Source organism: Ctenopharyngodon idella, chromosome 2, assembly GCF_019924925.1.
Source record: "Ctenopharyngodon idella isolate HZGC_01 chromosome 2, HZGC01, whole genome shotgun sequence".
NCBI classification, from domain to species: Eukaryota; Metazoa; Chordata; class Actinopteri; order Cypriniformes; family Xenocyprididae; genus Ctenopharyngodon; species Ctenopharyngodon idella.
The window spans coordinates 41,941,821-41,966,666 of NC_067221.1; the positions used below are offsets into that span (position 1 = coordinate 41,941,821).

The 24,846-nt window shown below is 35.5% G+C and overlaps 1 protein-coding gene across 1 annotated transcript; it reads left to right on the top strand.

Annotated features, from left to right (window-relative positions):
• The first annotated feature begins 1,125 nt into the window (after window positions 1-1,125).
• On the top strand, window positions 1,126-6,291 carry LOC127502145 (GTPase IMAP family member 9-like). Its single transcript, XM_051874758.1, has 2 exons — window positions 1,126-1,137; window positions 5,695-6,291. The coding sequence occupies exons 1-2, from the start codon at window positions 1,126-1,128 to the stop codon at window positions 6,289-6,291; spliced, it is 609 nt and encodes a 202-aa protein (XP_051730718.1).
• Window positions 6,292-24,846: the final 18,555 nt, after the last annotated feature.

Sequence of the window (24,846 nt, forward strand, 5' to 3'; positions counted from 1 at the left end):
ATGCCCTTTTCACAAGATGTAATATAAGTCTCTGGTGTCTCCAGAATGTGTCTGTGAAGTTTCAGCTCAAAATCCCCCACAGATCATTTATTATAGATTGTCAAATTTGCTCCTATTTGGGTGTGAGAAAAAACACACCGTTTTTGTGTGTGTCCCTTTAAATGCAAATGAGCTGCTGCTCCCGCCCCCTTTCCAGAAGAGGGCGGAGCTTTAACAGCTCACGCTTCGGTCAGTCAACAACAACAAAGCTGGAGAATCTCACGCAGCCAAAATGAGGATTGTCAGTAACGGTGTTCAGCCTTACATTGTTCAAACCGGAGTCGACACTGATGGAGAGACTCAGGAAGAAGTTACAACTTTTAGACGTTTCTGAATGGTTAGTGGATAAATTTATGTAGTTGCTGTGGAGTTGATTCAACTCATCCACTAGCATGTGCCGTCATGTTAATCTTTTGTGTAAAACCCGTATGGACGCCCACTATACATAGTGTACCTGTTTGCCAAACAGAGTCATACACACCAGGCTAACGTTTATGATTGCTATCAAATGCTGTGAATGGTCTAATATTTTTCGCTTGGACAGCTAAAAATAACTATTGTTCTTAAATGTTTAATACAAGTAATCCAATCTGTATGCATTTTGTAAAGAGGAGATTCCCAGTTTTTCAGTGGTATCATGTTTGTCTCAGTCAGACATTCGTTCAGAGGCTCTGTAGTGATTGTGATTATGTCGTCAAGTTTTGAACAGCATTGATTCATCAAAGAAACCCATGCGGTTTGTTCCTCTGAGCCAAACAGGAACAATTGTTGATTTTTGAACTGTTATCTATTCAACCAGTAAACATAGGTTTTGGTCTTTTGAACAACCAATTAGCATGTTTCTTTGGAAATTTGAACAAACTCAAAGGCCCTGTCCCAAATGGTACCCTAAACACTCGCTGTCTTCTTACAAGACCGCACTTTTGTGACAGTAATGCCGCTTTGACTGTCAGGAAGAAGTCTGCTGCCGAGCCCGCACTGAAGCGAAAAGTGCGCATCGAGGGTGCATATTGATCTTGCGAGTATCCTTCTGAAACCTAAAATTGACAAATGGGATACCCTCATGGACTTAATGGACATGCGTACATGGCAGCCATTGTAAGTCCACAAGACCGAAAATGTATATGAAGTGTGCCATTTGGGACAGGGCCAAAGTGAAAGTAGTTGTGCGTGTATGTGCGTATTTGTGTGCAAGAAAACAGATGCAAAATAACAGATTTCCACGAGAGCAAATCTCTGACAAAGCAGCCACGAGTTCCATTTATGTAAATATTTCTTATATAGTTTGTGAAAATAATTTGCACTATTTGTATTTGTGTTGCAAAAGACAATTTTCACAATTGTTTTCACTACTTGCTGCACTATTATATATAGGGTGAATTAAGGGTGATTGGGACATGAGGTCAAACGGGACAGTGTATAACTATACAGAGTTTATTCTCTCACCTGATGAGTGAAATTAAAAAACTTTTTTGTTGAGCCCTAGATAAGATAATCAAAACTGGATGCCCTCATTGGTGTGACATCAGGTAGGTGGGCGGGACAGGGATACAACTGGAAGTTGACCCAGTGAGGACAAAGTAAGGATAGGACATAAGCTTTAGCTAGTTTTCATAATAAGGTCCTAAAACTGTCATAGCTACTATATTGCACAAACCTTTGGTGGAAACATGATGCACTACTGCAACAAAATCAGTAAAATGTGTTAATATCATGTTTCCATTTTCATTTTAATTCTGTCAGCATGATTTTGGGTCCCAATCGCCCCAAAATTAATAACCTTGCAATAGAGAACCATTATATATGCTCTGTATGCTCTAAATCAGTGGTTTTCAACCTCTTTGTTTGTGTGAGCCCTAATTAACCACAAAAATATTCTTGAAATAGCTGGATTTTGCTAAAATAAAACCTAATTCTAAAAATAGTAGTTACAATTTTTTAATGATGTTGTTGCAGTAACACACCGTAAATCATGTTTCCATCAAAGGTTTGTGCATTCAGTTTACATAAAAGTGTATGTCACGAATCCTTTCATTATAATATAACTTTCTACCTGTTCAAATGCATAGGTAACGTCTTCAGTATTACAGAAATGTATCATGTGTTGGGTTGATGTTTTTAAGTTATGGCAAGAAATCAATTTCAATTTCAACATTTATTAGGCTTTAAAAATACATCTTTTAATTTAAGTGAACTTTAAAACAATCTTCACATAAACCCACACTGTAAAAAAGTAATACGCTCTATCTACTCAATAAAATTGTAGCAACAGATTACAAGCAATATTATTAATTAAATTCAACATATAAAAATTGAGTTAGAATTAATCAAATTAATTTCTTAAAAGTCAACCATTTAAAATGTGTAAAATTAGCAAACACCATTACAAAAACCCACAAACTGACATAAAAAGCAAAGAGTCAAACTGTCCAACTAAATGAAACACTGATCACCATAATAGTGACAATTTTCAATAAAATCAACATCAACATTTAACTTCTGTTTATTCTTGTGTTTCTCTTTCCTTCAGTGATTCTGCTTGTTATCATCAGGTGTCTTCAATGTTGGCAATAAAAAACAAAGAGTTCTTAATTCATCTTTGAAGTCTGTTATTCAGATATTTTTGTTTAAATTTTACTCATTTTAAATGGTTGACATCTAAGGAATTCATTTGATTAATTCTAACTCAATTTTATTTGTTGAATTTAATTAATAATATTGCTTGTAATCTGTTGCCAAAATTTTATGGAGTAGATATAGCATATTACTTTTTACAGTGCATTATAATAAATGTAATTACAGCTGCAATTAATTTCTGTAATTTCATTTATAGCTACACTATTGACCCATTGTCCCATACACCTTAACCCACCCTTAAACCTACCCATACCACCAAACCTGTCCTTAACTTTACCCATATCCCACCTCAATAGCAGCAATAGTGTTTTGCAATGCAATATGAACACAATAAGTACATTGTACTTATTTTTTATGTAAGTGCATAGTAGTTAAGGCCACCTAATATAAAGTGGGATCGTTATCAAACACTTTACAGTCTTCACTGCAAAAATTATTAAAGCTACAGTTTTCTCTGTCACCATTGTTCTTTGATGAACATTAATGAATTGCATCACAGCAACTGGTTTATTAGGCTGCTGTCACTTTAATATCTGCCGCTGCCGAACGTGACACGGATCTGACGCGCATCTCATTTTCTCACAACTCTAAGTTCATTTAAGATGTTATTTAACTCATTTAAGACAGGTCTTATGAGGACATATATATGTTCTGTGTTCTGTTCTCATATAACAGTGCTTCTATTTACTTCTACAAACCCGATTCCAAAAAAGTTGGGACACTGTACAAATTGTGAATAAAAAAGGAATGCAATGATGTGGAAGTTTCGAATTTCAATATTTTATTCAGAATACAACATAGGTGACATATCAAATGTTTAAACTGAGAAAATGTATCATTTTAAGGGAAAAATAAGTTGATTTTAAATTTCATGGCATCAACACATCTCAAAAAAGTTGGGACAAGGCCATGTTTACCACTGTGTGGCATCCCCTCTTCTTTTTATAACAGTCTGCAAACGTCTGGGGACTGAGGAGACAAGTTGCTCAAGTTTAGGAATAGGAATGTTGTCCCATTCTTGTCTAATACAGGCTTCTAGTTGCTCAACTGTCTTAGGTCTTCTTTGTCGCATCTTCCTCTTTATGATGCGCCAAATGTTTTCTATGGGTGAAAGATCTGGACTGCAGGCTGGCCATTTCAGTACCCTGGATCCTTCTTCTACGCAGCCATGATGTTGTAATTTATGCAGTATGTGGTCTGGCATTGTCATGTTGGAAAGTGCAAGGTCTTCCCTGAAAGAGGCGACGTCTGGATGGGAGCATATGTTGTTCTAGAACTTGGATATACCTTTCAGCATTGATGGTGCCTTTCCAGATGTGTAAGCTGCCCATGCCACACGCACTCATGCAACCCCATACCATCAGAGATGCAGGCTTCTGAACTGAGCGCTGATAACAACTTGGGTTCCTTGTCCTCTTTAGTCCAGATGACATGGCGTCCCAGTTTTCCAAAAAGAACTTCAAATTTTGATTCGTCTGACCACAGAACAGTTTTCCACTTTGCTACAGTCCATTTTAAATGAGCCTTGGCCCAGAGAAAACGCCTGCGCTTCTGGATCATGTTTAGATATGGCTTCTTTTTTGACCTATAGAGTTTTAGCCGGCGACGGCGAATGGCACGGTGGATTGTGTTCACCGACAATGTTTTCTGGAAGTATTCCTGAGCCCATGTTGTGATTTCCATTACAGTAGCATTCCTGTATGTGATGCAGTGCCGTCTAAGGGCCCGAAGATCACGGGCATCCAGTATGGTTTTCCGGCCTTGACCCTTACGCACAGAGATTGTTCCAGATTCTCTGAATCTTTGGATGATATTATGCACTGTAGATGATGATAACTTCAAACTCTTTGCAATTTTTCTCTGAGAAACTCCTTTCTGATATTGCTCCACTATTTTTCGCCGCAGCATTGGGGGAATTGGTGATCCTCTGCCCATCTTGACTTCTGAGAGACACTGCCACTCTGAGAGGCTCTTTTTATACCCAATCATGTTGCCAATTGACCTAATAAGTTGCAAATTGGTCCTCCAGCTGTTCCTTATTTGTACATTTAACTTTTCCGGCCTCTTATTGCTACCTGTCCCAACTTTTTTGGAATGTGTAGCTCTCATGAAATCCAAAATGAGCCAATATTTGGCATGACATCTCAAAATGTCTCACTTTCAACATTTGATATGTTATCTATATTCTATTGTGAATAAAATATAAGTTTATGAGATTTGTAAATTATTGCATTCCTTTTTTATTCACAATTTGTACAGTGTCCCAACTTTTTTGGAATCAGGTTTGTACATTATACACTGTAAAAAGTAATACGCTATATCTACTCCATACAATTTTGGCAACAGATTACGAGCAATATCATTAATTAGATTAAACAAATAGAATTGAGTTAGAATTAATTAATTCCTTAAATGTCAACCATTTAAAACGAGTAAAATTTAAGTAAAATTTAAACAAAAATATCTGAATAACAGACAGACGTCAAAGATGAATTAAGAACTCTTTATTTATTTATTTAGCCAACATTGAAGACACCTGAAGATAACAAGTAGAATCACTGAAGGAAAGAAAACGTATGACTTAACAGAGGTTTAGATGTTGATGTTGATTTTATTGAAAATGTTTGGTCACTATTATGGTGATCAGTGTTTCATTTAGTTGGACAGTTTGACTGTTTACTTTTTATGTCAGTTTGTGGTTTTTGTAATGGTGTTTGCTAATTTTACATTTTAAATGGTTGACTTTTAAGGAATTAATTTGATTAGTTCTAACTCAATTCTTATATGTAGAATTTAATTAATAATATTGCTTGTAATCTGTTGCCACAATTTTATTGAGTAGATAGAGCGTATTACTTTTTACAGTGTACTGGTTTTTCCACTGAAAAGAACCTATAATAATGTTGTAATAAATGGCTATAACTTGCTTTGGGATTACAGTATGTAGACAATTTTAGTCTAATACATCCAAGTATAACTTTGAGTTCACATAAAAAAAACACCAACATTTTGCTGCAGTTTTTCTTCATTCTTCAAGAAGAAATAAAAGCTGAAATAGCAACATGTGTCTACATGTCTCTCCCTGGTCCTCATGTGTTTCTGCTGGTCATCAAACTAGATGTCAAATTCACAGATGAAGAGAAAAACACAGTGAAACAGATTCAGGAGACCTTTGGAAAAGCTGCTCCTTACACCATCATTCTGTTCACTCACGCTGATACACTAGAGGAGAAATCAGTATTTACACACATCAGTGAAAGTAAAGATCTCCTGGTTGTTCTTTATGAGTGTGGTGGCAGATTTCACTCATTCAACACTAAAGACATGGAGAACCGCTCTCAGGTCACAGAGCTGCTGGAGAAGATTGAGAAGATGGTGAAGGAGAATGGAGGACAGCACTACACTGATGAGATGTATGAAAAAGTCCAGAAAAAGATTGAATGGGAGGCTTGGAAACAAAAAACTATAGGCTATGGAAAAACAGCACTAATAGGAGTGGGAACAGCAGCAGCAGCAGCAGCAGCAGGAGCCGCAACAGCAATAGTAAAAGCAGGAGCAGCAGCAAAAGTAGTAGAAGTGGCAGGAGAAGCAGCAGTAGCAAAAATAAAATTATGAATATAGGACAGTTATTATGATTAACTACAAAAATTATATCTTCTTATCATGCTAATTTCTGTCTAACTTGCTCTTGTTAAAGGGGGGGTGTAATGCTTTTTTATGCATTCTGACTTATTTACACTGTTAAAGAGTGTCATTCTCATGCTAAACATGGCCAAAGTTTCAAAACACGAGTTGGATGAATGACGGAGTATTTCTGTGCCAAATACACTACTTCCGGTTTCAAAGAGTTTTTTCGAGTGTGTCCTGTATGACGTCAAAAGAGAGCAGAATTAATTGTATAGGCACTTCTCCCTGATAAGTGTGCACACACACATCACCCAGAACAAGAGGAAGAGCACGCCCATCAACACGCTTCGTTCGGAATACGGAAGCCGAGAGATTTTTCAACAATGGCTGTGTCCCAATTCAGGTGCAACAATGAATATCAGTCAATTTTATAACAGTTACTTTTCTTAAATATGACATCCTTGATGAAGTATTCAGCCTTCAAATGCGATCTCTGAAGGACGCAGCCTCCGAAATGAGACGCAGCTCCTGTCACCAAAGGAGTGTGTTTTTGGTTGTGAGGGAAAGATTACCTTTTTCAGCTTCCCAAAGAACCCAGCGTTAAGGGAACAGAGGATGAAGTTTGTTTTTCCGGGGCAGCAACAGAGTTGTGCACGTATGTGTGTTTGTTCCCGGGATTTCGGTGATGAATACTTTGTAAACAAGTCCCAGTTCTATGGAGCTAGAAATATGACAAAATGATCTGAATTTGAATTGTGTAAATTTGAATTATTGACAAGTGTCATTTAACAGAATTGAATATTAAGTGCCATTTTATATAAATTTGAATTTGAATTTTTGAAACTTGAATCCTGGACATTTGAAATTTTTTATGGCATAATTTTCTACATATGTATTTTTGTTACATACAGCATATTTTTTTGTTCTGAATTCTTAGACTGCAAATATTCACTTCTTAAAAATACAGCTTCAAGTTTTCAACATGACTAACAAATTCGAAGCACCAAATTCAATATTCTAAAAATTCAAAACGCAGAAATTCAGATCGTACTGAAAGTAGGTCAAAAAGTGGCCCGGGTTCCACAGGGAAGAGTAGAGGATCTCGGAAAAGTCGAACATTGCATTTTGGCCAATTACAGAGCAGCAATAATTCTCAGTATGCGAGACATTTATCTCTGGGGGTCTGCTAAGTTGGACCTTTGACCTACATTCAGTACGATCTGAATTTCTGCGTTTTGAATTTTCGAATATATTGAATTTGGTGTTTCGAATTTGTTATTCATGTTGAAAACTTGAAGCTGTATTTTTAAGAAGTGAATATATTTGCAGTCTAAGAATTCAGAACAAAAAATACACAATACATATGTAGAAAATTATGCCATAAAAAAAAATTCAATTTCAAATGTCCAGGATTCATTTAAAAAATTCAAATTCAAATCTATATAAAATGGCACTTGTCAATAATTCAAATTTACACAATTCAAATTCAGATCATTTTGTCATATTTCTGGCTCTATACAGTTCGGCGCTGGATTTGCAGATCGTGGGCAGTGAGTAAAGCTGCATCAGATATCTGTGCTTTGTTGGCAATCGGCGCATAAAATGTAAACGTTTTTGTTCCCTTTTTATTTATAATGATGTCACAGTTAGCAGATGATCTCTACACAAAAGGTGAGTGCGTTCAACTCTTTAGCTCCGCCCACGGCACTGACGGCAGGCACGCCTCCAGGAGCTCGGCTTTTTTCAGAAAGACTCGGTTTAGCCTATATATCTTTTATAAATATGATAAAACTAAAGACTTTTCGGAGATATGAAGGATGCATTGTTACTCTAGATGTACTCAAGATTAAACTGTGTGTGATCTTGAGATAATTACACATTCTGATTAAAAAAATGGAATATATCTTTACTCCCAAACATTGCTATTTTCTTAGAAAAAGGAACAAGCACAGAAACTACAACTGACTTCCAGCCACAGAAAAGTTGAAATCAACTGAAGAAGACATTAAGGGCCAGATTTACTAATCAAGGCAAATTAGTGTGAGAGCGCAACCCCAAAAAAGCACCGATGGGAGTGGAAATTCTGCATGTGATCTACTGACAACACGCAAATTAAAGAACACAGACGCAGCCGGATAATTTCCATAATGACCAACGCAATCTATCAAGAACAGGGCAAATAGCGTCTGGTTTAAGACATGCTTTTTTTGAGCAGTAAATAATGGTGCAAATACCAGTAAATTGACTAGCACAAACCTTAGTAAATCACCTTGCGTGATTCATTTAAATATTCTCCTCCCATAAATTTTGCATCTGAAAGGGAAACTCCTACAAATGCATATGCAATAAGATCAGCCACAAAAATAACCCTGTCCATACCTTTTCAGCGCAAATTTTTCACTGTGTGTCTTCAGTAAATCAGTTTTTTACCGCCAAAAGAGGGTTTTGCGCTGGCGCAAATCTGGCCCTAAATCTCTATAGATCTCAGCAGAGGAGAATTAAACAACTCCACAAACAGCATTACCAGCTTCACTTATTACTAACCAGACTGACTTTATTTCTCTCATACATATACAAAAGTTCTTGTTGAGAATTTACAGTGGTTTAGATGTTGATGTTTGGTTGAAAATGTTTTGTATGAGGTCACCATACTGCTGATCAGTGTTTACTTTAGTTGGATTTTTCTTAGTTTATTTCTCTTTCAGTGATTGCAGGTTTTCAGAAAATGATTCTGCATTGAAGGAAGAGACTGAAGAAAAGGCAGATCAACACGTCTGTTTTAATAGCAGTCAAATGTCTGCATTAAAGTGGTTTAAAGAACTGCTTTTTCTGTAGTTTCATGACTGAATTAAATAATTCTGGATTTGAAGCATTAATGAAAAAAAGTAGAAATTCAGCTGTTGTGTAATAGTTGAGGCACACTTAGATATCAACACTCATCATATAAACCTCATCAATGGTGACAATAGTTTCATATTCTGATTGTTGATGTCTGTGAGTGTACAAGTAGCACAGTTATTAACTTCATGCTCACAACATGTTTTTATTTGTCAGAAAAAGTTTTCACAATAGTACCACATGGTCAGTAGCACAATACTTAAACAAATTAATAACAAAACACACTTCTGATCAGTGATTAGATTTCAGATGTGGTCAGTGAATCAGACCACTTCCTGATGTCACCATTAATCAAAAGTCAACATCTACTGGTGTTTTTCTGCCTCATATTCTTCTGACACAGTAAATGTGTTTTCTGAACACACTAATACTGAAGTCAGAGAAAAACTAATAAAACTATCAAGGGTCAAGAACTACAGGAAACATAAATCACCACAATGGTGACTTCAAATGTTTGTTCCTCTTTCCTTCAGTGATTCTGTTTGTTAACTTCAGTTGTCTTCACTAATAATCACACTGAGTTGTGTTAATGAAATTTTGCTGTAAAGAATCCAACCTTAAGCCATCGTTTAAGTCAGAAAGTTAGTGACTCATATTTTTATTTATACAGTTGTATATACAGAACATAATGCACACATCTGTACATTATTCTTCTGATCCAGATATAATCTCTTTTAAAATGTTTTTTTTTTTTTTTCTTAATCTTATTTAAATGTTCTTTCTATCCTTTTGTGTTATGTATGTATGCATGTATGTACCCAAAGCTCCTGGAAACCACAACAAATTCCCTGTGTGTTTGCGCACAATTGGCAAATAAAGCTCATTCTGATATTTAAAGGACGTTCAAAGAATGTTGTTCAAATAATGTTTTCTGACAACATTAAGAGAACATTCATCAAATACTAAGACAATATGTGATTATTTCATGAACATTATTTTGAAAGGTTTTAATTGTAACACTTGCATAATCTTCATGAATTTAAGAGAAAAGTTTGGAACAATAACTCTAGGGACAGGCTACAAAACTTCCTCACATTCCAAGGATGTTCTTATTAAAACAGCACACAAAACCTTATTCATTTGAAGTTAGGTGTCAATGTTTAAAGGATGTTTAAAGAAATGTTGCTCTAAGAACGTTTTCTCTGACATTTAAAAAAACCTTCTACAAACAGTGTATAAATAACAACCTTTTAAAAACATTATTAAAGACTAAATAACATTGAACAAACACTCTATTAATGTTACTGGACATTTGTTGAGAAACTTGCCAGAATGTTAGCCAAAGTTATGAGAACGTTCCCTGCACATTCCCAACGCTGTTGCATCCTCTTTTCCCAATCATTTTCTGTCATCTCTCAATTTAAAAAAAAAAATATATATATATATATATATATATATATCATAATCATGAGCTCATATATATTTGGCCAACATTTACATTTAGTATGAAGCACCTTGTCTAAATGACAGCATGCAGAGATTAGCCAATCACAACAGAGCTCATTTACATTTAAAATAACGCTTTACTTAAAGCTTTTATATATAATGCATTATAAAAGTATTTTATTTAATGCCTTATAACGCAACTTATAATGCACTGTATGATCTCATGAATAATTCTAACCACACACTGTAAAAAAAAAAAAAAAGAATTGTTGGTTTAACTTAAAAAGTTAAGTTGCCTGGTTGCCTTAAAATTTTTAGTTCATTGAAATAAAAATTTGAGTTAATACAACAAAGGTGATTGGTTTAATCAACAGAAACTCAAAATATTATGTTATCTGAACCACATTAATTATCTAAGTTGATTTGGTAAAAGAAAAAATGTTTTGATAAATCATGAAAATAATTTTTTTACCGAGCAGTTATAATACATTATTTTATGTTACGCTTTAAAAAAAATGTATAATGCATTAAAACACATGACAAACAACCAATTTCAGATGCAACAAGGAATCTGTAAATATTATAGTGCATTTTAACTTTAATTACAATTATTTATGAAAAGATATAAAGCATTATAACATACATCATGAATACCTTTGTAATGCATCATACAAAAAGTAAAGTTTTACCGAAGTTTTATTCTAACCATCAGTGAGAAAACTTGAGAAACTAAATGATCAAGATTATAATTGGACTTCAGGGAAAGAACAAAAAGAAGTGTTGTGAAAGTGACACATACGCCTGTATACATTTATGGCTCCTTGTTCCCTTATTTAAAATAAAGCTAATCAGTCTTATTTTCAATAATGTGTGCTTTATAATAAAGCTTGTTCCTCGTCGCGCTCATGTTGGCTGATAGAGTCGCTGTTAAAGTCTCTGCTAATGTTCAGTCTAATGAAGCTGTCAGCGCTGATCTATTAGCAGGCGTTTGCTGCGTGTGTGCTGTAGATTAAGAGAAGAGAAGGTATTTGTTTAGGTCTCAGAATAATTACCTGATGTGTCACGGGCGCGTGTAAATAACACAATTCATCTACAGCGTGAGCGAGTGAGTGTGTTTCAGTTTTGGATGGGATTATAACATACACAGTGATGTTTGGTCACTCGCCAACGTTCACTGCATCCTAATTCTGGTGATTTTATAATTCGGCTGATACCGGAACGTGACCATGAACTCATTACTGAAAGCCTGTTACTTTAATTACACAATGAGCACAAATGTCTCACAGGCTCATTTCAAGCCTCATAACGCAGACTGAAAGTGTCAGTGGTTCACATCAGCTCTGACGGGACGGAGGTATTAGTGTTCTTATTCTTATTCTTCTTCCGCTCTTGAGTCTATGGCAGCCCATAGAACCGTATTTGAAGTCTCTAACTCAATCTCTCTAGCACCACCAACTGTCCAAAGTTTCATTAACATTTAAGCTAATAACATTTGAACCATAAGGGCTAGAAATAAATTTCTTCTGTTTCCTTGGCTCAAGACGATTCGATTAAATCTATGACGTACCACATTCCCTCATTCACAAAAATTGAACCAGATCATCTTCAGGCCATGCCGACATAAAGTTATGGAATTCAATTCGATTTGTCAAACCATTTTCGAATAACTTGTGAACGAATTTTACGTAGCGCTTGCAAAAATAGATGTAAGGCTGTATCTCCGCAATGCTTTATCTCATTCAGACCAAACTCGGTCCATGTCATCACAAGCATGACCTGAGGTTTTGGCGCAGCGCCACCTACTGGTCCGGATATACAAAAAACGGCTATTTTTGCTTATAACTTATGAACAGTTTGTCCAAAAATCATAAATTATCAGTGGTCTCGTTAGATTTGGGGCGGCATGTCGAGTTCGAATGATATCCAATTTTTCCATATCGGCCATTTTGGGTGTCAGCCATTTTGAATTTTGTTGTAAAATGCTGTATTTTATGAACACATGATCATATCATTACAGTCTCGGAATGGGTCATCAGCACGATGCCCTGAAGGAGTTGGACCAGCGCCACCTAGAGGTGAAAACAATTATATACATGCTTATAACTTTGGATGTGGTTGACTTATTTTCACGGGAGTTCATTTTCTTGGATCACTGAATCCTTGCCGAGTTAAACGATACCAAACATGCTAGGTTTCACCAAATGGTTTGTGCAACATTGTGATTTAGCGCTAAAAAAACTTAAGCCAATATCTTTGAAACTGTTAGTCCGATCAAGACAAAACCACCATGGGAAATTCAGAAACATAGGTCATTGGCCAAGTGTCAAAATTTTGATAGTAAATGGCAAATTGCTCCTGTTGTGCTTGGCCCCTTAATTGCTGCTTGCAGCTATATTTTTAGTATTACTTCTGTTTATTTACTGTTAAAGTATTTGGCAATATCTTGAATTTTTTCTTGAGTCTCTAACTAAATAAATGTATTATTGGCCACTTTTTCGAACTCATTCTAGACCGTTGCTGCCATTTCCACGATAATTGAACTGGATTATCTTCAGACCGAGCCGACAAAGAAACATGGAATTCAAGTTGATTCATCAAACTGTTCTCGAATAACGAGAGAGCACATCAAATGGACACAACGCTTAAGCATATTCTGACCAAACTTGGTGTGTGTTATGACAACCATGACCTGAGAGTACCTGCACAGTTTCGGCACAGCGCCACCTAGTGGTCAGGAGATATGAAAAATAGTTTTATTGCTTATTACTTTTGAACAGTTTGACCAAAAACCACAAGGTTGGTATCTTTAGATTTGGTGCAGCATGCCTATTATAATGAAACTGGTCTTAATAGATTCTTTGGGTCATGCCGAAAACACAGATCCCAATATTGCCACAGTTGGCTGAAATTCCTGTCCGGCATTTAGATTTTTCTTTAAAAACCTACTTTTTCAAACTCCTCCTTGACCGTTTGTCCGGTTTTCACCAAATTCGAGTCAGATCATCTTCAGACCTTGTGGGAAAATAATTATGGATTAAGTGTTGATAAACAAAACCATTTTTGTATACCTCATTAACGAATTGGATGGCATAATGCCAAACTGCATCTGAGGCTGTATCTCCGGAAAGATTCTACATTTTAACACCAAACTTTATAATTGTAATTGTCATCAAACACTGACTATTCCAGATTAATTTAGTGTCAACGCCACCTATTGGTCAAAAGTAATAAGCAATTATGTCACATTACAATTGATTGTATTTATGGGCTTTCAACCATTTCACTTAAAATAGTCTACAAATGTCTTTTTGCAGTTTAGTTCAGCTTTATTTCAATTAATAAAAATGATTTAGTTAACAATAACAACACTAATGAATATTGCATTGCTACAATCCTAAATGAGAACCACATCTTAAATATTTATTTCGTCCCGTCTTAAACTCTATGTCAAGGATAAACGTCAAAGTATTTGAAATGGAGGTATAAGGAAGTAAAAGACCAGCTGAAATGGTTCATTCTCAAACACCAGGTCTGTTCTTATATTTACTCACAGCTGAACTGCAAACACTGATTGATTTACTACATAACACTGTTTGCAGGTGATGCATTTTTCATTATGTGACTCTTGTTCAAAAAACACCAAGATCAAGATTCAAATCAGTTCCTCAGAGAGTCTCTGGTGACATTTGAGACTGGATTGAGAGATGGATATTTCAGCTACTATGTGTTCAGAGTGAAATTATTAAATTGATTTACAACCTAATTTCTCAGATAACATGTTTCTATCAGAGTTCTCCAGTTCAGCTCTCAGAAACAAAAACTCCAGAGACTTTAATCCGGCGCCACCAAAACAAAACCCAACTGCAAAAAGGTATTTGTCTCGTTTCCAAGTACAAACATCTAAACATTCTTCAATCAACATACATTTACTTGAGAAGCAAAATGACACATTGTACTTTTGCGGATCCATTAACTTGCCCAAGATTGCTTTTCAAAGATCTTTATTTGCTATTATTGCTGTAACCTAATGTCAACTAGCATTACATTACTGGCAAGATTTTAGAAAAGATGCACTGATATTTGTCCATTAGGTGACATTAAGCCTTCACAGCAGTATAGCAAATTATTACAATACAAAGACAAACATTTGTTTTGTTTTTTCTCTCTATAATAACATGCATTGATGAATCGTTCACAACAAGACCAGGAACATGAATCGAGTCAATGTTCGTTCTGATTTCACGCAGCAGTTGCACGAGGACATTACATGGCTCAATGACACAACATCTGCTCAAATGTCCCATTTGGCTTTACTGCCGCCCCACTAAACAAGCTTTTCTTTCATCTATGTGTTTTCACAGCCCAATCTCTGTGCTTTCTTCTAATCTGCTCCCCATCTAAACCAGCAGACAAAGACGAATCCTCCATTGTTTACGGTGCATTATAATTTATCGTATTAGCAAAAGCCCAAAACAGATTTACAGCAGGTCGGTGTGAAATTCTTGCATTATGCGAGCAGATTATTCTCATCGCTCATCTCATGCATATTAATGATGTATATAGGCTTGCGAGATGGAGTCTCAGTGGAGTGCTTCGTTATGTAATGAACTATAATTATATGTTTAAATTTCCCATTGCTCTTCCTGCGACGCCTTCAAAAACAAGAGCGTCTTTAAAGAAGAACATTTACTGTCACATAGACTATTAATAATCTGGATTCATCTCATGAAACCTGGCAAGAACATTGTAGTGTGTCATATTTCACAGTAAAAATGAAGAATTCATATTTGTATTTTGGATGATTACATTTTTTGCATTATTTTCATGACAATCAAACACATTTAACCTTTAATTTGTATTATTGTAAGGCAAAACAATGATATAGAGGCATCATACATTAATATTTTCCAATTTAAGTAGTAGACTAATTGTTGAACTGCCTTTAAACTGATTTAATCTTAATTCAATATAATAATAAGAATCTAATGAGAATCATCATTGAAAATTATGAAAAAACCCTCAAAAATAAAACAAATTTACCTCCAAATTCTCATTACTGTAATGAAAACGATAAAGTCTATTGGAAAATATATATAACTTCCTTTAATTTAAACTAATTTTAATAAATCAAGTTTAATTCATGACAATAATGAGAATATAATAACAAGAATCGTCATTAAAAATAATGGAAAAAAGAAAAGAAAAATATTGGGATGCATTGTAGTAATGAGAATTTTATGTTTAATATTAATTATTAATTATTTATTGTTTAATTTAATATTGTATTACTCTCTCCTATTTAAATTGGAATATATTTATACATGATGCAACTATTTGTTATCTTTAATTTAAACTGATTTAATAAAACAAGTTTAAGTCAATATAATTATGAGAATCATCATTAAAAATAATCAAAGAAAAAGAACATCTATGAATTATATTAATGAGAACTTTAATAATATAATATAACATAATGTAACAATGTAATATGACATAACATAATATAATGTAATATAATATAACGTAATATAATATAATATAATATAATATCATTTTAGTTTAATTGTCATTAAAACAATTTCACAATGTCAAAAAATGAATGGTCCTTCAAATAGGTGTCATTTTCTTTGAGCAAAATAAAATTTATTTTATTTGTTCTTGTTAGTTTGAAATATTCTCCCATCTAAAAAAATGAATTTACATACTAACAGGGTGCACAGCTGTTGGACACTCACAGGCAGACGCTTCTCCCATCGGAGGATAACGCCGCCAATCAATCTTCAGCGACAGGCTTTGATGGACTCGTGATGACATTTGTTAGAAATGGAGATCCTTCCCACGGCCGGCCGTTCAGAATGACCGCTCTCGATCTCTGTCACCGGCTCCCGCTCCGAGGGACAGAGGCATTATGGGAAATAACTTCCATGGAGACAGATGGGTTTGAAGTTCCACTGCGGACAGCTGCGAGGGAGCGCCATCATTTTCAATGATGAACTGCGGCGAGAGATCAATAAAAGAGCCAAGATTACAGATTACAGTCAGAAGAAGTGATCAAGGATGAATATGCACAAAAACTCCAACAGCCAAAAGTTTAAAGGGCTGATAAATGATGATATAATGAAAGAATTAAAGTTCTTTAGTGTGACAGAATGGCTAAGTTTAGCAAACTGCACTCGCTCGTTTACAGCTAATTGATATTCTCACCCGTTTAATGAACATCATTCATCATAATAACACATTGAGCAGAGAAACCGCCGGGAACAATCTCAATCTCTGCACTTCATCTGAAAGGTCACTGTATAGTCAGTAACTGCAGTGAAAGGTCACACGGTCTCTTATATGTTTGTGTAATCGCAGCAGCTGATTGGATGTGGCGGACGGTGAAGTGCCGAGTTTCAGAGGGGAATAATGCGCAAAATCTGTGAGGCATTTATGTGTCATTTATGCAGCTGCAGAAGCTTTTATATTGCCAGGTTTTTGATTCAGCATATGGTCTGATACAAATTATAGTTTATTATAACCAAAAGGTGGCAAACTGTAAAAAAAAAAATCAGTGGAATTTACAGTAAAAACGGCAGCTGTGGTTGCCAGAACTTTACAGTAAAAAACATGATAGCAACATTTCAGGTTTATAGATTGAATAATGAAAACCCATATAACTGATAAATTGTTAAAGAGGTCATGAATTGAGAAATCAACTTTTGATATATAAGAGGTCATCGTACTATAAGAATATCCTGTAAGTTTCAGAACTGAAATCTTCCTTGTTAGTCCAATAAAAGCTTTTATTGACACCAGACCCATTGAACGACTGATCCTGTCATAGATAGGTGAAACTCCGCCTCCGCAGAAGAAAACAACGCCTACTTCATCATTGCAACGTTAGCCCCGCCCACTGGTGTGTTAGTGAGATGAGGAGGAGAGAAGAGCAATACAGGACTAAAATAACATTACCTTTCAAATGCTAGGAATATGGTTATTTATTTTCAACAATGTGAATGTCTCAGTTGAGCTTTATTTATTTGTATTCGGTACATTTCACTGTGGATTCTTTGGTAAATCAATCGCATTTCGGCATTATCAGACTTTTACGACATGGACTCGACAGTAATGCAACAACATGTCAGTAACTGTGTTCATTCTGATGCCTGATCTGATATTAATGATTCATGTACAGTCAGATGATCTTTGTCTGTGTGTCAGTAAATCAAACCAGTGACTAAACGCTCAACTTCACCTTGTTTCTCTTAGTTGGATGAAAATAATCTGTTATTTAAACGGTGATTAAATTATATAAAGACAGCGATCAAAGAACACTCCCTTTACAATCGCTGGAGCTGTCAATCAAACTGCACAAGTTTATCAGTGACTGAGTTCTGGACTCGCACTAAAACTCCTGTTTTATACAACAAATCTGCAAATGTCAGAAAATGTTGACTTTTATAGTGCAAGTTCAGTTCAGTGGTTTGCCAAGTTCTCAGAGCGTTCCGGCAAGGTTCTCTCAAAGTTACAAACAAACGTTCTTCCAGCAACATTAATAGAACATTCGTTCAAAGTTATCTGGTCTTTAATAAAGTTCTTAAAACTTTAGCACTTTATTTATACATCTAACATTTTTTTTAAAAATGTTACTAGTTTCAGAATGTTTAGAGAACATTCCCATAATGTTTGCAAAATAATAAAACGGAATATTCCGCAACATCACAGAAATAGAAACTGTTTCTAAAATAGAATTGTTGTCTATTGTCGTCGCGGCTGGTTAGGACAAAATGTAACGTTTTTTTAAATGTTACTAGTTCAGAGAACATTCAAAAGTAACATTCCCATGTTTGCAAAATGACATAATGAAATGTTTCCTTAAGCAATTTCTGAAAAACGCTGGAACAAGCACCAAAACACACTTGTAACCAATCAGCAGTAAGGGGCGTGTCCACTCATTAAGGGGGAGGTGCCTGTGTTACATAGTGTGTTTGTGATTTCAAATATCAACAGCATTTCTCAGAAATTGCTTACTGCACCTTTAACGTTTGCATAACCCTGAAAAAAATTTTTTTAAAACAATGATGTTTTGAACATTTAAAAATAACATTCTCATAACATAATGTGAACATTCTTAGAACATATTTTTGTTAGTAGGGAAATACCCTGAAATATTAACGAGTATTATATCATTTGATCGATCCCAAAGTTCCATCTCTAATAATAGCACAAAAAACGCATGATCCATTTCTCTGTTTCATTTCTATCTATTCTATGACTCTATTCCTGCCCTTCACTGCACGACACAGATATAGAGAAGAATGGGACGGTGTCAAGAGGCTGAAATGGAGGAGATTAATCCCCTTTTCCCCCCTCCATCATCTTCCAGCCCTCTATTTATCCCTTCATCCACTGCGAGCAGGTGAAAGTCGTGCCAAGGACAGGCGGCCGCTCAGCGGAGGTGAGAGATCGGAGGACGGCACCGCTGAGATCGAGGTGTGGCGCGACCGTAATAACCGCTTGATCCCGTCGCTCGGAGGAAAACAAACAGCTGAATGATAGAGGGATGAAATGGATGGATAAAAAGGTTCAAGTTGAATTATGCTGCTCTTTTCTCTGAGGGAGAGTGTCTGAGTGAACATGAAGAATAGGAGATGATGTTCATTTATTCTAGAATAGACTGAGATCATTAGTTATTTGTTTTGGGAATTGAAAAATTATTTACAAAAAGAAGATTGTTGTTAATTTTGTAAAAGCTGATATGATAAGGTGTTTCTCATTGGATTGTGATAATATTTATTTTTGATTTAATTATTATATTTGCTCGTTATTATAATCATAAATTCAAATGAAGTAATGCCTATGTTTGAACAATTTAAAAATGTGTTTGGAAAAATTATCTACAAGTAAAAAGCAAAATCTACAATAAAAACAATTGCTGTAGGATTTACTTTGACTTTTTCTACTTTTGAGTAGAACGTCTAAAATAGTATTTTTTAATAATATGTACTCCATTTTTTTTTTTTTTTTTTTTTTTACAATTTCCAAACAAAACCCCCCTTTTTGTACTATGTATGCATTTAATTTGTCAATTTTTTTCTGCATTTTTATCACTTTTTTTATTTTTTATTTACCTCTGACATGTTTGGTTATATGTACTCTATAAATAAATAAATAAATAAGATTGATTTTTCAGCATGATTTTAGACATGCTCTAGGGCTGAAAGACATACTGAATATTCACAATATTTCTAATGATTAAAACATGAAATCAAGCATTTATTTTTTTATTTGGCCATAAGGTTTCCAAAAAGAGCAAGACATTAGATTAGTGTGACAATTTTGCTATAGTATACTAACATATTATTCTTATTTAGAAGTATATAGTATTTATACTGTAATTTATTCTATATGCATATATAATACCTGGATGTCCTGCTATTTTTGCCAAAATGTGCTGTATATAACTGAGCACACGCACATAATTCACTGTATCTATTGTGCAAAGTCCTCAAGTTGACCTTCTATTTCTGGTGTAATGAACTGGAAATGCTATCAGCAATATATGAATATTGTCAAAATGGAAAACAGTATTAATAAATGATTTGTTTTAACCATATCAACAAGCACTAACATACACACACACACACACACACACACACACACAGGCAAATGCAAAGGAAAGACTATGACCTCTAATCACAATGTCATGCACTAATGGATGATCACACACACACACACGTTTGGCAGAAACTCACTGGACTCATTCTCATCTGTAATCATCACCTCACGCTCTTGGGCTCGATTAATAAACCACACTGCTGCAAATATCTTCCAATAATTAGATTTTTTCTAAATGTAAGGTAAAAATGTACAATTCAGAGAAAAAATCTGAGGGAGCGAGAGCTTTACAGTGTCGAAACGGTCACGATTGTTCTCCGTTTCTGCTGCTTTTGAAGCTGCAAAAGAAATGAGTGTGTCAGAGGATAATGGGGTCATTTTCAGAGACGATGGTTTCTTTGATAAAAGCCCCACATTCCTCAAATCCACCCTGCCTGTGTTTCAATCAGGTCCTGAAACCAGATATTGGTGTACAGAACCGGCTCCTGCCCATCGTTTCACTCATTTGTTAAGTAACCATGTAATTTGCAGGACATTTGGTAGGTCATTATCACAAAATAAAAGCCTTCAAAGCTCTGCTTTGCATTCAGGGTAATGTTGTGATAATGAACAATTTACTGTACATGATCCCTTACACAGCTGATCATGTAAGCCGTGTAAGAATTAAACACTACTTCAAAGCGGATATATATAATAACACTAAATATTGCACACACATGCACACAATATATACATACATACATAAATACAGTATATATATATATATATATATATAGTTTGGCGTCAATATGGCAAAACATTGCAGAGATACAGCCTCAGAGTCTTTTGGCATCATGCCATCAAATTTGCTGATGTGGCATACGAAAATGGTTTCATCTATTGACATAAAATCTATAACTTTTTGCCGGCATGGTCTGAAGATGATCTGACTTGAATTTGGTGAAAATCGGACAAACGGTCTAGGAGCAGTTTAAAAAAGTAGGTTTTTAAAGAAAATCAAAATGGTGGACAGGAACTATGGCAAATATTGATTTATGTTCTTGGCAAGACCCAATGAGTCTATTAAGACCAGTTTATTTGCAATATGCCAAATTAATCAAAGGTTATTAGCATTATTAGAAATCTCATAACTTTTGACCACAAGGTGGCACTGTCTCAAAACGTTTTGAGGACCTTCAGGGCATGGTTTCAGTGACACTTACCACGTTTCATAAGGATATGCCAATGCGTTCATAAAATATATTTTACGACAAAATTCAAAATGGCCGACATAGGAAAATTGGGTATCGTTTCACTTGGCATGCTGGACCGAATCTAAAGAGACCAGCTTTGTTATTTTTGACCAAACCTTTAAGAAGTTACAAGCAAAAAGAGACATTTTTCATATCTCCTGACCATTATTTTGGCACTATTTTGGTCAGCTAAAGCATTGCAGAAATATAACCTCATGTTTATTTTGTCGTGTTCTTCATTGAATTCTTTCACGTATTATTCGATAACGGTTTGATGAATCAACTTGAATTACATAACTTTTTGTTAGCATGGTCTGAAGATGATCTGTCTAGAATTTGGTGAAAATTGGACAAACTGTCTAGGAGTTTGAAAAGGTAGGTTTTTAAAGAAAATCAAAATGGCGGACATGAAGTTTGGCCGACTATGGAAAAAATGGTCTCTATGTTCTCGGCATGATCCAAGGAAACTATTAAGACCGGTTCTAATTACAATAGGATAATTTATTCAAAAGTTATTAGCATTTTTGAAAATCTTATTATAACTTTTGACAAGGTGGTGCTGTCTCAAGACCTTTTGAGTACCTTCAGGGCAAGGTGCCAAAGACACATATCGACTTTCGTAACCATATGCCAATACCTTCATAAAATATAGCATTTTATGACAAAACTCAAAATGGCTGATGTGGGAAAACTGGGTATCATTTGATTCATTTTGGCATGGTCTAAAGAAGACCTGGTTCAATTTTCGTGGAAAGCGGCGCAATGATTTAGGAGGAATTTGGAAAAGTAGGTTTTTAGGAAAATTTAAAATGGCGGACAAATTTTCATTCGTCTTGAGCCAAGGAATTAGAGGAAAAAAGAATTGCTTTTAGCTTTTAGCCCTTACGGTTCAAAAGTTATTAGCATAATCATGAGTGCAAATTTTGGACAGTTGGTGGCGCTAGAGAGATTAAGTTAGAGACTCCAAATTTGCTATGTTGACAGTTCAGACTGTCTTCTATCAGTGTGCCAAATTTCATAACTTTCCCTCAAGCGGTTCTATGGGGTGCCATAGACTTCACGAGCGTAAGAAGAATAACGCCAACAATTACAATAGGTGCATACACACTTTCGGAGCTTGGCCCGTAAATTATCAATTAAATAAATGTTTTATAATTTGTTGTAAATGCACACCAGGGTGTTTGCTGGTGTCGAAGTGAAAATGGCTCTGCTTCACCTTCACAAAAAAAATCAATGCAAATGGACTGAACATGATTCAAATGCAACAGTACACGAGGAATCACCCACAAGGAGCGTTCATCCTACATACAAACAAACCAGCGGTAACATCGCACACGGTCCTGCATTAACACTCGACACTAGCAGAGCGAGATTCTCTCTGACAGACAATCGGGCGAACAAACCTCACATCGCATCTGACTAAATGATGTCAGAGAAAAGCCCCGAGGATGTGGATTGAGTCATAAAGGCCAGGAATAGCAGCGTACAGATACTGAGACACACGATCCTAAATGACAACAAATCTGCACTCAGAATCTCCAGTAAGAGGCCGTCAATCCACATTAAGACCTCTGAATATTCCAGCAATGTAAATCAGCACATAAATCACATCAAAACGCGTCGCGCACACACACACACACACACACCGGTGGCCCTTAAAGCAGATCCGACGCTCTCTGTGTGCCTGTGAGAGCGAGATAAAGAAGTGTGTGATTGGCTATTTGTCAGAGCGTGTGTGTTTATTATTGCCAATTGGTGATTAATCACGGTGGGAGACGGATCCGAGCGGGTGAAGCCTGGCAGGACCGACGCTGGAGAGATAGAGAGAATACAGACAGAGAGGAGGAACACATTATTACTGAGAGACAGAAACACAGGAGGCCTTTAGAAGCAGACCGACAGGAGAGAGACAGGCTTCTCAGAACCATGATAATACCACAATTTCTCAGACATGTAGGTCATTTTCATTTTTAACACACACACTCAACTTCAATACTTAGTGCTGGAGGTTTCAACACATTACTAGCAGCAGCACTAGTACTAGTGATACTTCACTAGCAAACACAACTACTGATAAAATGCAGGTTGCAGATGTAGAACATCAAGTACGTACTCAAGGTCAAAAATACACGTATGCAGATGTGATGGAGTGAAGATGCTCATTTCCATCTTCCTTTGATCGGATGTCTGTCAGCAGTACAGAGAGACACACTCGACTCCCGCTGACAGGAGGAGTCACACCACACACTCTTACTATGTCCTTTGGAGACACATTTTAGTTATCTGTGCAAAGTTTAGTGCACACTATTAAGTGTACTGCATGCCTAACATAAACCATCCTGAACAGACAGCCAGACCTTACTCTCAGATATTTATATTTCAAGTCAACATAAAATTAAAATAAAAAAAAATTAAAAATACTTCTCACTTAAAGGGAATGTAGATACTTTAAAGGGATAGTTCACCCAAAAGTGAAAATTCTGTCATCATTTACTCACTGAGCCATTGACTTCCATAGTATTTTTTTCCTACTATGGAAGTCAATGGCAACTGTTTGGTTGCAACATTCTTCAAAATATCTTCTTTTGGACAGAAGTTCAACAGAAGAAAGAAACTCATACAGGTTTGGAAAAACTTGAGGGTGAGTAAATGATGACAGAATTTTCATTTTAGGGTGAACTATCCCATTAAGGCCCATTCACACCAAGAACGACAACTATAAATAGAACGATAACTATCAAATGATATTGTTCTGTTTATCATAAGAGCACTGCAGTTTTGTTGTCTGGAGCTCTTTAAAGCAGGATGGATTCTGATTGGCTGTCAATGTTTTTATTGTTCATCAGCTGGAAAAAAAAATAAAAAAAAATCGCTCTGAAAATTATTCTGCCGATATCACTCCTCTGTGTCGTTATCGTTATAGCTGTGGTGTGAACTCTGCTATTCTTTTATATACAAAACAATTATTAGAACTATACCTTAATCATTATAGTCAGTGTTACAATATTGCGTTACGCTCTAAAAAAAGTAACTAATTGTGTTACTTAGTTACTTTTAATGGTAAGCAATGCATTACAGTACTTTTGTGTTACTTTTCCTCACCTGGGCTGGGCTTGCTTGTTTAATTTTTAATAACAAACAAACAAAAGTTTTATTTTTGGCACCAAAAGTGAAACAAATAAGCCTTCTGCTGGATTACAGAAGAATAGGATGGATGAGAAGAAAGTTCCACAATCTTATTTTAACAAATAAAAACAAAAAAAATTAAATGTAATTATTATCGTAGGTTTGTGTAATATTCTGAGTTTGCATTTTTACGGTTTTTATTACTTCTGAGGAATACTGAATGTGTTTTTGTACAAGTGAGATGAATATGCCTGCTCACATTTAGTCTGGAACTACAATAAACATGTTCACACACAACACC